At 41.3% G+C, this 13,719-nt stretch overlaps 1 protein-coding gene across 3 annotated transcripts in view; it reads right to left on the bottom strand.

Moving 5' to 3' along the window:
* ubr7 (ubiquitin protein ligase E3 component n-recognin 7) overlaps nt 1-13,402 on the bottom strand; it is a 30,541-nt gene extending 17,139 nt beyond the window's left edge. The window contains exons 1-5 of one of the 3 annotated variants that reach the window (XM_085372316.1): nt 13,258-13,402; nt 10,143-10,323; nt 5,260-5,393; nt 5,083-5,143; nt 4,806-4,901 (exon numbers count right to left, since the gene is read on the bottom strand). In XM_085372316.1, coding sequence (XP_085228442.1) covers nt 4,806-4,901; nt 5,083-5,143; nt 5,260-5,393; nt 10,143-10,259 — 408 coding nt within the window. In that variant the 5' untranslated portion in view covers nt 10,260-10,323; nt 13,258-13,402. The remainder of the gene's footprint in view (nt 1-4,805; nt 4,902-5,082; nt 5,144-5,259; nt 5,394-10,142; nt 10,324-13,257) is intronic. The other 2 variants (XM_085372317.1, XM_085372315.1) reach the window with 2 other exon arrangements.
* Nucleotides 13,403-13,719: the final 317 nt, after the last annotated feature.

Here is a 13,719-nt window from a genome sequence, read left to right as displayed (position 1 = left end):
TATAGCACTTTAAAAACACACCTGGTAGACCAAAGTGCTGTACAATACTAATATGCACATAGTAATAAAATCAGACATAGCAATAAAGTTTAAAAAAACAATTAAAAAATTAAAAAATTAAAAAAAAATAAAAAAAATAAAAAATAAAAATAAAATAAAAATGTCAGTTACCCACAGAGTTAAAAGCCAGGGAATAAAAATAGGTTGCTGAAAACTACCCTGAAATATCCAAAATACGTAAAAGTTAAAAGATTTCTAATATGTTTGCCTTTAAGATGAAAATGTGTCATCTATCAGTAAAGACTGATATGAGATCAATGTTCGGCTTTAATGTTCCACAAAAAAAAAAAAAAACTCTTCAAATTACAATTGCTTACACAGCAATTGTAATTTGAAGAGTTTTTTTTTTTGTTTTTTTTTAAGTATGTTTATTGAGATTTTTTGATATAAGAGGGGAAAAAAAGACACAAAAGACACACACACAAAAAAACAAAAACAAAAAAAACCAACAACAAACAGCACAACAGCAAGGGCAAAAAACACACAAATAAGGCAAAAGATTACGCTGCAACGACAAAAACTGCCTGTCAATATATACGTCTTTGAGAGTAACAATAGCTTTCTGTGTCCAGACCTCAAAAGAGGCATCTAAACATGAGGGTGGAAATATATACAATATATTGGAGTATGGGTCGAAGTGTCTGGTAGAGCACAACCTTTTTTGATCCGACTAAAGATTTTAACGCAGTTCGAAACTATAAAATTATTGACCTTGGTTCACGGATTAGAGGACGAAAAAAGAAGTGCAGGGAGGAAACCATTCTCAACCCCACCACTCTCTATGACCACCCAGGGGGGGTATCGGCAGACATGACCTTTTTGTACCCTTCCTGTCTAGCAAGAGTTCTAGCATTTGCAGCCCAATAATAAAACTGAAACAGTGGCAGACCAAATCCACCCTTAAGTTTAGACTTACATAGATAAACTTTTGATATCCTGTCAGTTTTAAAGCTCCAAACAAATGGTAATACTACTGAGTCGATCACTTTAAAAAATTGCTTATTCAAAAAAACAGGTAAGTTTAAAAATAAATATAGAAATTTAAGAAGGGAAACCATTTTGATTACATTAATGCGACCTACCATGGAAATAGGAAGAGCCCTCCATTTCTCAATGTCCCGTTTCAATTTTTCAACTTGTTCAAGATAATTCAACTTAAAGATCAATTTAGGATCCTTAGGCAAAATAACACCCAAGTATTTCAATCTGTCTGTAATTTTAAAAGGCAAAATTTAAAAAAAAAAAAAAAATCAACATCCAAGTTTGCAGTTAAGGCCACAAACTCACTCTTCTGCCAATTAATTGTATAACCCAGACCTTCCCAAAGTGTGGGGCCCGCCCCCACTGTTTTAGCTGTTTGGTGGTTGTCGAAATTTTGTGAGGTTTCACCTGAGATTCTGGCATTTCGGGCAAAATAAATTTATATTTAAAAATCGATTCAGGATTTTAATGAATCGATATCACGTTATCCAAGCCAGAATCGATTTTAATCGATTACCAAAACCCGACTCCCATGCGAGTCGGACGCACCTGAGCAGCACCCGCAATCACGCCTCGCCGCCTTAAAGTCTGTGCTCTCTTTGCTGTTGTGTTGTCGGGCTGTGAGCTGAAAAGCTACAGCCGGCTGTATGTGTACAGCAACCGTGTGTGAAAAGTGGTCAATAAAGAGATGCTGAAAAGCATGTTCATGGAAACATCGTCGGGTCTGCCGTGATATGTTTACAATGGAACTTCTGCTCCTGAACCTCTGCGCACAGTGAAGTCACTTTCAGCTTTACGCAGGACTGTAAGCCGTCATCTGTGAGGCGTGAGCGGTGTTTGCTTTTAACATGGTTCGTGGTGGAGCTGCTGACATAATGTGGATCCAAAAATCCATAATTGGCCTATCTGGGGCTGAAAGTCTCAGTAAATGCACAGCGTTTCGGCGGTACACCAGCTTCCGCGAGTGTGACGCTTATTTTGAGTGACGAAATTTTAGTGAAAATTTTCATATCCAAATTCAACAAAGCAATAGGTCAATAAGAGGAACATTCTGTTTCATCCTTTCCTTCTTTCAATAACAACGAAATATTATCTTTATATAGCGTACGGGGAAATGCTTGAGTATGGAAAGAATGCTTAAACATTCTCAATAAAAGCGGGGCCACCTTTTCAGAGTATTTCTTATACAATTCAATGCCAAACCTATCTGGGCCTGGGGACTTTCCATGGGGGAATGACTTAATAGCTTTCGAAACTTCTTCAATAGTAATATCTGGGTTTAAAGCCTCTCGAGCAGCGTCATTCATTTTCGGGAGATCCAGCTTCCCTAACCAATCAGAAATATTGCCCCAAGATTTCGACATAATCTTCATAATATTCTCTATATTGCTCATTAATAGCTTTAGGGCTGATTAAAATTTCGCCTGATCTTGACTTAATTTTGTGTATAGCCCTACTGGCCTGTAGGCCTCTCAGCTGCCGAGAAAGAAGCTTATGGGGCTTATCTCCAAACTCTAAATGCTTCTGTCTGATCCTAAATAGCTGATCTGTTACTTGACTAGATAAAATTGTGTTATACTCAAACTTCCTTTTAATGATGTCTTGAAACAAAGAGGGACAAGAGGAGGCCTTGTGGTCCTGTTCTAACTGTGTTAATTCAGTTTCTATTTCTAACAGGCATTTCCGGCGTTCTTTTTTTAATGAAGATTCAAAAGAAATAATTTCTCCTCGCATTACCATTTTAAAGGATTCCCATAAAATCGAATCAGAAACGTCTTGTTTATCATTAGTTTCCAAGAATTCTGATATTTTAGTTGTCATAAATTGGCAAAAGGATGTCTCAGACAGGACTGACGGGTAAAAACGCCAGTTACCCTGTTGTTTCGTACCACAGAAGTCCAGGACTAAAGAGGTTGGAGATCAAGATGTTGTGATAAGTTGAGCATACAACGTTAGACATCAATTTAGAATCAAGCAAAAAAAAAAAAAATCTATTCTGGAGTACGATTTGTGCACTTGTGAAAAATAAGAGTAATCTCTACCAGTAGGATTACAGTCTCCAAACATCAACTAGGTTAGTAGAACTCAACATATTATTCAGAACAGTCGAAGCGTTAAACAACTGGGAGGTTTGAGTAGATCTATCCAAGTGTTTATCAAGTACACAATTAAAATTGCCTCCTAAAATTACATGAGTATCAGCGAGACTAGGTAATAAATAAAATATTTGTTGAAAGAAAGCTGGGCTATCAAAATTAGGACCATATAAATTCAATAAAGTAACATGGGTTGCATGAATATGGCCCATCACCAGAACAAATCGACCATTCTGATCACTAACCGTGGACTCATGTCTAAATGGGACTGTTCTTCGGATCAATATAGCCACTTGGGCTAATCAGATTTTTCAGTTGACATTCTCCAGAATGCCGACTGAAAAATCTGATTAGCCCAGGAGCACCTGAACCTCTCTTTAGTCAGTTTCATTTGCGTTTGAAGAATTTTTAAAGCATTTTTATCTAATAATGGCAGAAATAATGTAACTCTTTATTAGCATTACTATTATTGTTGGAATTACTGAAATAATGAAATGGGCATAAACAGACTTGAGGGCAGATCCACTCTGTAGTCTATTGTCATGGGTAACTAATCTCACAGGTACATCAGTGATCTGTCACATTACAGTTTAATTATTTGATTTAAAACCAGATGTAAAGTTAGGATTCACGCTCATCTAATAAAACCTCAAGTTGTTAAGGTCAAATTAATGAACAAGAACATTATAATAAAATTATATATTTTATAACCAACTTTGTTCCACTGATATGATGAGAGTTGCCCAAACTGATTAAAATGACCCTTTTTTCCCCATCCCGTTTTTATAAATAAATATGAGTCAGCACTGACACATGTTCAAATTCCTTTGTCTGCTGGACTGAAATAGCAGCTCTGCTCTCTATTTATCCTTTACCATAGTGAATCATTTGAGGGATTCATTGATGATGGCTGTTTCTACTCACACACATGCGTAACTCAAGAGTCGGCATAGCCAGTTGTTAATGGACTCTGATCAAGTTCTGAAAATGAAACTCAGAATGTATTTTTAAACTCAGAGTTTGCCGAACCTGCTTCCTGGAACAGGCCCAGATCAGTAAAGTACTGATTTGTTTTACTGTCTGAGGATGGGTTAAGGTTTTGTGAAGGACATCATCAGGGTGAAGTTTATCACCAGACATTATTCTCTCATTCTCCACCGAGGCACTTCCTTCTTCTTTATGTCATTAACAGTCTTTATTTCTAAATTTCTAAAGGCCTTTAAAACCGACTGCGCTGAGAAAAAAAAAAATGACAAAAATAATTTTTTGGATTTGAATTTCTCATGTGACACATGTACACACTTAAGGTGTTGCGTTTTTTGGAAAAGTTTTCCCTTTAAAAGAATGGACTATGAAAGAAATGAAGTGGACATGAAGCATGGTTTATCTGAATTTCAGGAGCAGACAGCAACACTTCTAGTTTGATCCAGCTATAATAGCAGTGGTTTCCAAATAGTCTGATTGGTCAGAACCATTTATTTACATAAAAAAAAGAGGGTAAAAAAAAAAAAAGTACGAGTCCAAACAATATTTTCAACAAGCAAAATATTCACATGGATTTGCGTTTGGTGTGCAAAAGCCTTAGGTCACTGAAACGTGCTCATACTGGGTTATAGATCTGTGTATAAGGGTCAGTAGTGGTCTGATTTCTCAGGTGAGAGAGGTTACCTGATCCTCTGGGTCCGGGTACGGTCGGCCGCAGGTGCAGTAAACTCCAAAGAAATTCTGACTGTATTTATTCAGACTGTTTACCTCATCTTTGTCCTGGAACACACACACACACACACACACACACACACACACACACACACACACACACACACAGAATCAGACACGCTCCCAACCAAGTGATCAGCATCAGTTATCATGGTGATCTGTCAGGTAAACACAAATGTCTGTGCTCTGAGGTACCTCCTGCTAGTGACTCAGGTCAACGAGGACTCACCGGATGGAGTTTACACTGCAGCTCCGAGAACTTCCCGTTTCCACAGTCACAGCGGAAGTTCCTGCACCAGAATAAGAGACAGTTGTATTGACCACCTCACCGTGTGAACTGATAACTGCAGAAACTGACCAGTAGTTTCTGGTCAGTCACTAACTTATCAATAAAAGCATTGATCACCTCTTAGTGTACAGTTCAAAGAGGTCATGACCTTCGTGACATTTGTAGGAGCACGCCAAACAGATGCCGGCCGCCTCGCTGCCCTTTGGCGTGCAGGTGTTACAGGCATACAGAGCCTGCCGCTTCACATAGCCCTGAGAGAGAGAGAGATGTCTGGTCACATGGTCACCTGAGGTCTGCACTACAAGGAAGGATTTATTCCAGTCCAGGTAACTTCAGAGATAACCCTGAATCTTCTGTACTATAAAGATGGTTCACTTATTCTTAAGTTGAACCAACTTTTACTTTTTTCTTTTTTTTTAAATTTACGTATTTACAGATGCTAATTTACAGATTAGAGATTAACAGCTATGACATCACCACTTACTGACCGATTGGATCTCTGGAAAATAGCATCACTATTGCTAGAAGATTCCTAAGCTTTTTATATATTATGTAACGTCCATCCATCCATCTTCATCCGCTTTGTCCGGGGCCGGGTCGCGGGGGCAGCAGCCTAAGCAAAGAGGCCCAGACCTCCCTCTCCCCAGCCACCTCCTCCAGCTTATCCGGGGGAATACCAAGGCGTTCCCAGGCCAGCCGAGAGATATAATCTCTCCAGCGTGTCCTGGGTCTGCCCCGGGGCCTCCTCCCGGTGGGACATGCCTGGAACACCTCACCCAGGAGGCGCCCAGGGGGCATCCTTGTCAGATGCCCGAACCACCTCAGCTGGCTCCTTTCGATGTGGAGCAGCAGCTGCTCTACTCTGAGCCCCTCCCGGATGGCCGAACTTCTCACCCTATCTCTAAGGGAGAGGCCAGCCACCCTTCGGAGGAAGCTCATTTCTGCCGCTTGTATCCGCGATCTCGTTCTTTCGGTCACTACCCACAGCTCGTGGCCATAGATGAGGGTAGGGACGTAGACCGACCGGTAAATTGAGAGCTTCGCTTTTACACTCAGCTCCCTCTTCACCACGACGGACCGGTGCAGCGTCCGCATTACTGCAGCTGCAGCCCCAATCCGTCTGTCGATCTCCGGCTCCCTTCTCCCATCACTCGCGAACAAGACCCCGAGATACTTGAACTCCTCCACTTGTGGCAGGAACTCATCCCCGACCCAGAGTGGGCACTCCACCCTTTTCCGGCTGAGAACCATGGCCTCAGATTTGGAGGTGCTGATCCTCATTCCCGCTGCTTCACACTCGGCTGCGAACCGTTCCAGTGCGAGCTGGAGGCCTTCACCCGATGAGGCCAACAGAACCACATCATCTGCAAAAATCAGAGATGAGATTCTGAGGCCACCAAAGCGAAAGCCCTCCGCCACTTGGCTGCGCCTAGAAATCCTGTCCATAAAAATTATGAACAGAACCGGAGACAAAGGGCAGCCCTGGCGAAGCCCATCACCCACCGGGAACGAGTCCGACTTATTGCCGGCAATGCGAACCAAGCTCTTGCAACGGTTGTATAGGGATCGAATGGCCCGTAGCAATGGGCCAGACACCCCATATTCCCGCAACACCTCCCACAGGACACCCCGAGGGACACGGTTGAATGCCTTCTCCAAGTCCACAAAACACATGTAGACTGGTTGGGCAAACTCCCATGCACCCTCAAGTATCCTGGAGAGGATAAAGAGCTGGTCCAGTGTTCCGCGACCAGGACGAAAACCGCATTGTTCCTCCTGTATCCGAGGTTCGACTAACGGACGAACTCTCCTTTCCAGCACCCTGGCATAGACTTTCCCAGGGAGGCTGAGGAGTATGATCCCCCTGTAGTTGGAACACACCCTCCGGTCCCCTTTCTTAAAGATGGGGACCACCACCCCGGTCTGCCAGTCCACAGGTACTGCCCCTGATCTCCACGCAACATTGCAGAGGCGTGTCAACCAGGACAGCCCTACAACATCCAGAGCCTTCAGGAACTCGGGGCGGACCTCATCAACACCAGGGGCTCTGCCACCAAGGAGTTGTTTAACTGCCTCAGTGACCTCGCCCCCGGAAATTGGCGGGTCATTCCCCTCATCCCCAGACTCTGCTTCCTCCTCGGAAGACGTGTCAGTGGGATTAAGGAGGTCCTCGAAGTATTCCTTCCACCGCCTGACAATTTTCTCAGTCGACGTCAGCAGCGCTCCGCCAGCACTATACACAGTGCAGGTAGAGCAACGCTTTCCCCTCCTGAGACGTCTGACGGTTTGCCAGAATCTCTTCGAGGCAGTCCGAAAGTCTTTTTCCATGGCCTCTCCGAACTCCTCCCACACCCGAGTTTTTGCTTCAGCCACTGCCCGAGCCGCATTCCGCTTGGCCTGTTGATACCTGTCGGCTGCCTCCGGACGTATTATGTAACGTCTTTGTGTTTTTCTAATGAGCATCAGTAAATAGATAATAAATAATAGATGGAACTCTATTTTTTATTTTAATTTTCTCTGTTAGCAGCAAACAATTTTCGAACAGTTTCATTGTTCATTAATTAATTTATATCTGATCCTAAAACAGAACACCTACACTGTACCTGCTGACTTCAAATCAGATCTGTACACAGGCTATGTTTGAATTCTATTTAACCTTTACCCTCTTCAAAAGTTGATTCTGTTCATCTGGACGCTACGTCCAGATGAACAGAATCAACTTTTGGAGATTTACTTACCTGGATGATTGAGAATGCATCAAACCTTTACCCTCAAACCCATAATCAGCAGTAGATGATAGACTGACCCTATCATCGATCATTTTTACAAGAGAGATTTATTTATTTATTTGCCCAAGAGTAAGTGTGACAAAGTGGGTGAGAAGACCATTTGTCTATATTCTTAGTCAACATTATTGTTTTGATTTAACCATATTTCATATATAGTCTGCAATAGGCAAACATCTACTATCCCGGGTTTGTTTATGTTTTGCACTTTTACAGATTATATAATATAACATCTTGGTTTAAATCAATTCCTACAAGTTTGTTAAGTTAACATGTTCTTTATTTCAACTGTTAATTTGTATTGTTTAGAACTTACCTTACCTACCTGTCTTCCAGAAACAAAAGGAGGAAATGTAGTTTTAATTCCTCCTTTATACCTTCTGGGTTCATCTGAGGTCACAGGAAGAGACCAAGTGCAGACGGGGAAGAACTCTTATAATTTAATAAAGTTGATTTTAGAGGGTTTATGAAGAAATAGATTTATTGTTGTAATATGTATTGATTACACCACTGAGTTCATGTTGCCAGTAAAGAGGAGTAGTAGAGGTTTGAATATAATCATGTTGATCTTATCTACCTACTGAATGGAATAGTCCAGAGGACAAATTGTTTGGTTATGTGGAGTATTTAAGCAGAAGAACTCAGGTGTTTCAAAAGAAAGGTTCAGGTCAGTGTAGCTGTGTGCAGTTTGACCTTAATTTCCATTGATTTAAGTTCAGTTATGTTTATTTGAACTGAGTTAATTATAGAGTTGAGTTTCTTATTTGTTTCTTTGTAAATATTGTTTGGGTCACAAAATGGTGAATAAATCACTTGCTACACTGGACAGCATCATCTCCTGCACTTCTTTGACCGCTTAAGTCGAGTCCTCCCACAGTAAGTTTGCTAATAATATTGGTTGAAGCTAAGAGAAGCAGTTAACTGAAAAATAATAGCTGTTTTTAACAGCACCCTCTTCCAGCTGCGCCAAAATGCAACAATTCATTTACTGAAACTCATAACAGAAAGAAAGAAAGGCAAGTAGCCTATGTTCAGAAAAAAGCCCCAAACACTTTATTTACATAAAAAAACAAACAAAAAAAAAAAAACAGTGATGGGGAGGGAAACAAGGAGAAACTATAACCATGTTTACAGGTTATTTAATAGTCGAGGCGTCGTTTGAAGCTTGGCAATATCCTGAAAGACGCAGGAATAAGTAGTAGGATTTAAGAGTGTAATAACGGACAGAAGATGGCAGCAGTCCATCTACAAGGATGCCAGCTGCCATTAAACGCCAAAGAAGAAGAAGAAGCAGCAGTCTTCGGTATCGTATGTCCAAATTCCGGTATTTGTGTCCAAATTCAGGGGCCACATCCTTCGGAGGTAGCACTTATAGAGGCTGACAGACCACGTGACTTTCGCGCATTGCATGCCGGGAACTCGTGGCAAAACAATCCAAGTACCGCATCAAATGCAAGCATTTGCAGCACCGCGAAACGTTCATTCTCCGGTTCCAATACATTCTTGCTTTTTCTTTGGCCCCCAAAAAGGTATGTACAAAACGAAGGAGAACAATGCCGGTCCGTACAAAGACAGACTTGATGAAAAGTCAAAAAAAGATACGAGGAAAAAAATCAAAGGAGTGAAAGGGTTAGACCCTTATGAGCACACAGAGTGGACAAAAGACGTTAGCGTGCTGCCCAACTTTCACCATGCTCAGATTTATAATTATACAGTTCTTGGAGTGAGTGCATACACTCATGAAGTTTTTAGTAACTTCAGGTCACTGCAACAAGCCCAGGTACAGTTTACCGAAGGATGGGTACAGGACCTTGAAATGCACCGTGTAGAACGAAAGACCATCGTACATATCATAAGTTTACCAGTCTCACAAATCGTCTTCATAAATACACATTTGTTAACAGTTTATTAATAGGACCTTTGAGCCCAACGGTAATTAATTAGTAGTGGAAATAATTTCTGGTATACGTTACGGAAATGTAGCAGTGACAATAATATTGTATACTGTAATGCAGTGACTAGTTGATTATCAAAATAATCATTTGTGGCAGCCCTACTGTGAATGATTATATTGCACCACCCAGCAAAAAGTCTCCGCAAATATATCACCTATTGGACTGAAGATTGTCGGCTGGAAAATTTTTACATATGCCCAACCTTAGTGGAGATAGGTTTATCAGTCTGTGGGGATGTTTTGCCAGACGTTTTACTCACCTGAGGATAGGAGCAGTGGTCAGAGTCACTTCCTGCCAGCACAGCTGAAGCTTCTTCCTCTAGCTCCTCATCTTCCTCCAGAACATCAACCAGAGACACCGTCTGTTCCTCACACATCCTCCTCTGCTCAGGTACACAAATAGGTCACCATGGTGAGGGGCAGAGCAGTAAGAATTACTGGCTAGACACAGATCAATATACAGTCAGTAATATATCCACAAACACAACTAGCTGAAAGTCAGTGAATGCTGCTTGGTTTGCAGTCCTGAATGTCACGGCACAAGCAGGATTCACTGCACTGTTAATGTTAGCTATGTTATATTGCTGCCTCTGTACGTAGTCAGCGAAGTGCGCGTACTACGAAGCGTACGGTGTTCCAGATCTACTGGCGTTTAGATCAACTGGCGTTGGTCGAACAGATGTGTGGCAGTCTTGCGTTTCAGGAGCTGCTACCGACAAACCAGCAAAAAAAAAACGCCAAATGTGTCACCTGTGACACTTGTGAGGTTATCTCAAACACACTCCGTCAGTCTTGATGCTGTTGAACAACAAAATGTTTAAAAATGTGGCGAGTTTACCTGGTGATATCCTCACGCGCGACGCGATCGCGAAAACAGCAAACAAGTAACACCACGCCGATGTTGTTCACAGGACAGCAAGAGTAAACGATCGGGAGACTCTTGTCGTCATTATCGTTCTCCTGGCACGGTTTATTTCTCCGAATTCAGCGTTTTTGCTTCATAACTACAGCGTGCAGTTTACTTTGTGCACTAACATGGAGTCGAGTCAACCAGCGCCACCTCTGGCCAAGTGCCACAGCCTACAGCCAGATCAACTGGTGACACACATCTGCAGCACGTTTGAATTCGTGTCATGCACATTTGTACCTTTCAATTGTGTCTGTTTGTGCGTCATGCAAATAAACCTTTGAAATTAATGAAATGATATCATGTATTTATTATCAGCCTACATTTGTACAAAATGCCAAATGACATACACATAGTCATAAGAATCACCATCCTGATATCAATACTTTGGCCCATAAGAAAAATGTGGTGAACAAATATATGACACACTAACATTTCACCAGTGTTGTAACATCACATGTCGTTAGCATAGTCTGCCTGTGTCTTCCCTCTGCAAACGAACATGTAAGAGTTGGTTGTGATATACAGTCTGCATAAGTGTGGTCAATCTAATAAACATTTGTAAGGAGATGGCAGTTACTGTGAATGTACAGCAGGTGATTAGTAATAAACAGTCAGACAATGACTCTGACAATCTCATTCAGTCTTGCAGAATGAATGCACCTTCTGTGGAAAGTGGTACCACACAGTGTGTGTGGACTTCCCCTGTGCAGAAGGCGACTACAAATGTTGTGGGTGCTAAATAAACAGAAAAAAATGATCCCTGTTGTCTTTGCTTACTGATTGTTTTCAGTGTTGACAATCCACATTGCTGGCATTGCATCTTTCAACATGTTTGTTGGTAGATTTGGATGTACCAGGGGTTAGTGCAGCCACTCAGCCTCTACTCAATGTGATCATAGCAGCAGGTGCAGATGTGTCACAAGTTAATCTAGTAGTAGGCTATGGCAGTAGTGGACTGAGCTCCATTTGAAACTGCTCCAGCTGCTGCGTGATAGTGGATCTGCTACAAATTGAAGATCATAAGCAAGTTTTGGAAATTAACCCTTGTATTATGTTGAAGAACAAACAATTGACATTGATTTTATTGCGGGTCATTTAGATCCGTACTGTGTAAATCCACTCAGAATTATCCAAAAACTGCAATAAAACAATAGCAACTTTATTTCCCATCAGATAAACATGTAGAACACAGACATACAACATAACTATTTTAGGAACAATTTGGTTTTTCGTTCTTACAAACACGTATTTTGAACTTGCCCAACGTTCTCAGTTTTTCAATGCTCAACATTTTCGATTTTGTCCACATGATGGACAGAATGTAACTGTGTGCTTTCTGCAGATGTACTTCTTGCATTTCTCACAAAAAGTGCTTGTTTTAAAACAGGAATCTTCCCAACTAAGATTTAAAACAAAAGATTTCTACGTCTCCTCCAGTCTCACAAACAGATGACAAACCAAGCGACACACCTGAGTCACTGACTTTATATATAACTACCAACTCTCCAGCCATGTTGATGAATTGCGTATATTGGCTGGAAATATTAATTTCCAGGGAAAGGACACAGGCAGACGATGCTTACATGATGTGATGTGACAACACTAATGAAATATTGATGTGTCATATTTGTCCAAGGTGTATTTCATTGTTATGGGAAAAGAGAATATCAAAATCATGATGACCAATTGGAGTGGTGATTTCTATGACTTTGTGTATATAATTTGGAATTTTGTACAAATGTAGGCCAATAAGGAATATATGATATCATTTCATTCATTTCAAAGGTTTATTTGCATGACGCACAAACAGACACAATTGAAAGGTACAAATGTGTTGTGCAAGAAACGAAATCAAACGTGGTGCAGATGTGTGTCACAGGTTGATCTGGCTGTAGGCTGTGGCACTTGGCCAGAGGTGGCGCTGGTTGACTCGACTCCATGTTAGTGCACAAAGTAAACTGCTCGCTTTAGTTGTGAAGCAAAAACGCTGAAACCGGAGAAATAAAACGTGCGAGGGGAACGATAACGACGACAAGAGTCTCCCGATCGTTTACTCTTGCTGTCCTGTGAACAACATCGGCGTGGTATTAATTGTTTGCTGTTTTCGCGATCGTGTCGCGAATGAGGATATCACCAGATAAACTCGCCACATTTTTAAACATTTTGTTGTTCAACAGCATCAAGACTGACGGAGTGTGTTTGAGATAACCTCACAAGTGTCACAGGTGACACATTTGGCGTTTTTTTGCTGGTTTGTCGGTAGCAGCTCCTGAAACGCAAGACTGCCACACATCTGTTCGACCAACGCCAGTTGATCTAAACGCCAGTAGATCTGGAACACCGGCGACAATCAATAAGCATGTTAACGGTTAGCGCCAGTTAGCACCAGCCCGCATCCTCGGTAAATACGAACGGGCAGCGTGCTTAATGCTAAGGCTGCTCGCTCTGAGAACAAAAACACTCACCGATCTAGGGTCAGATTGCTCCGCTTGACTGTGAACTAGTCGATGAAGCACCAAGAATAAATAATCAAGTCCGATGTTCTGATGTGTGTCATCGAGCTGCTAGCTACCATTAACCAATGACAACTTCCGGTTCACTTCTTCAGATCGTATTTGGCGGGACGGTGAGGCGAGACGTCACCGGAACAAAAACACAAATAAAATTAGTAAACAGGTCAAGCTCCACTGTACGGAAGCGTATGCTGCCACCCAGGCAAAAGAAAAATACAAGTGTATCACGTTATAACGTGAAAGGTTTATTGTTCTAACAAGATACTTTTCCTGTTTGTACAATATACTATCATGTTTGTACAATATACTTTTCACGTTTGAACAACATAATATCACGTTATTACAATATACATAATTATCACGTTCGTAAAATATAGGATCACGTTCGTACAATATAAATATTATATACTGAGT

Source organism: Diplotaxodon limnothrissa, linkage group LG15, assembly GCF_057381915.1.
Source record: "Diplotaxodon limnothrissa isolate DT_005_m linkage group LG15, D_limnothrissa_male_GT1.1, whole genome shotgun sequence".
Lineage (NCBI taxonomy): Eukaryota > Metazoa > Chordata > Actinopteri > Cichliformes > Cichlidae > Diplotaxodon > Diplotaxodon limnothrissa.
Note: the sequence above shows the minus strand (reverse complement) of the source record. Positions and strands in the feature narration are given on the sequence as shown.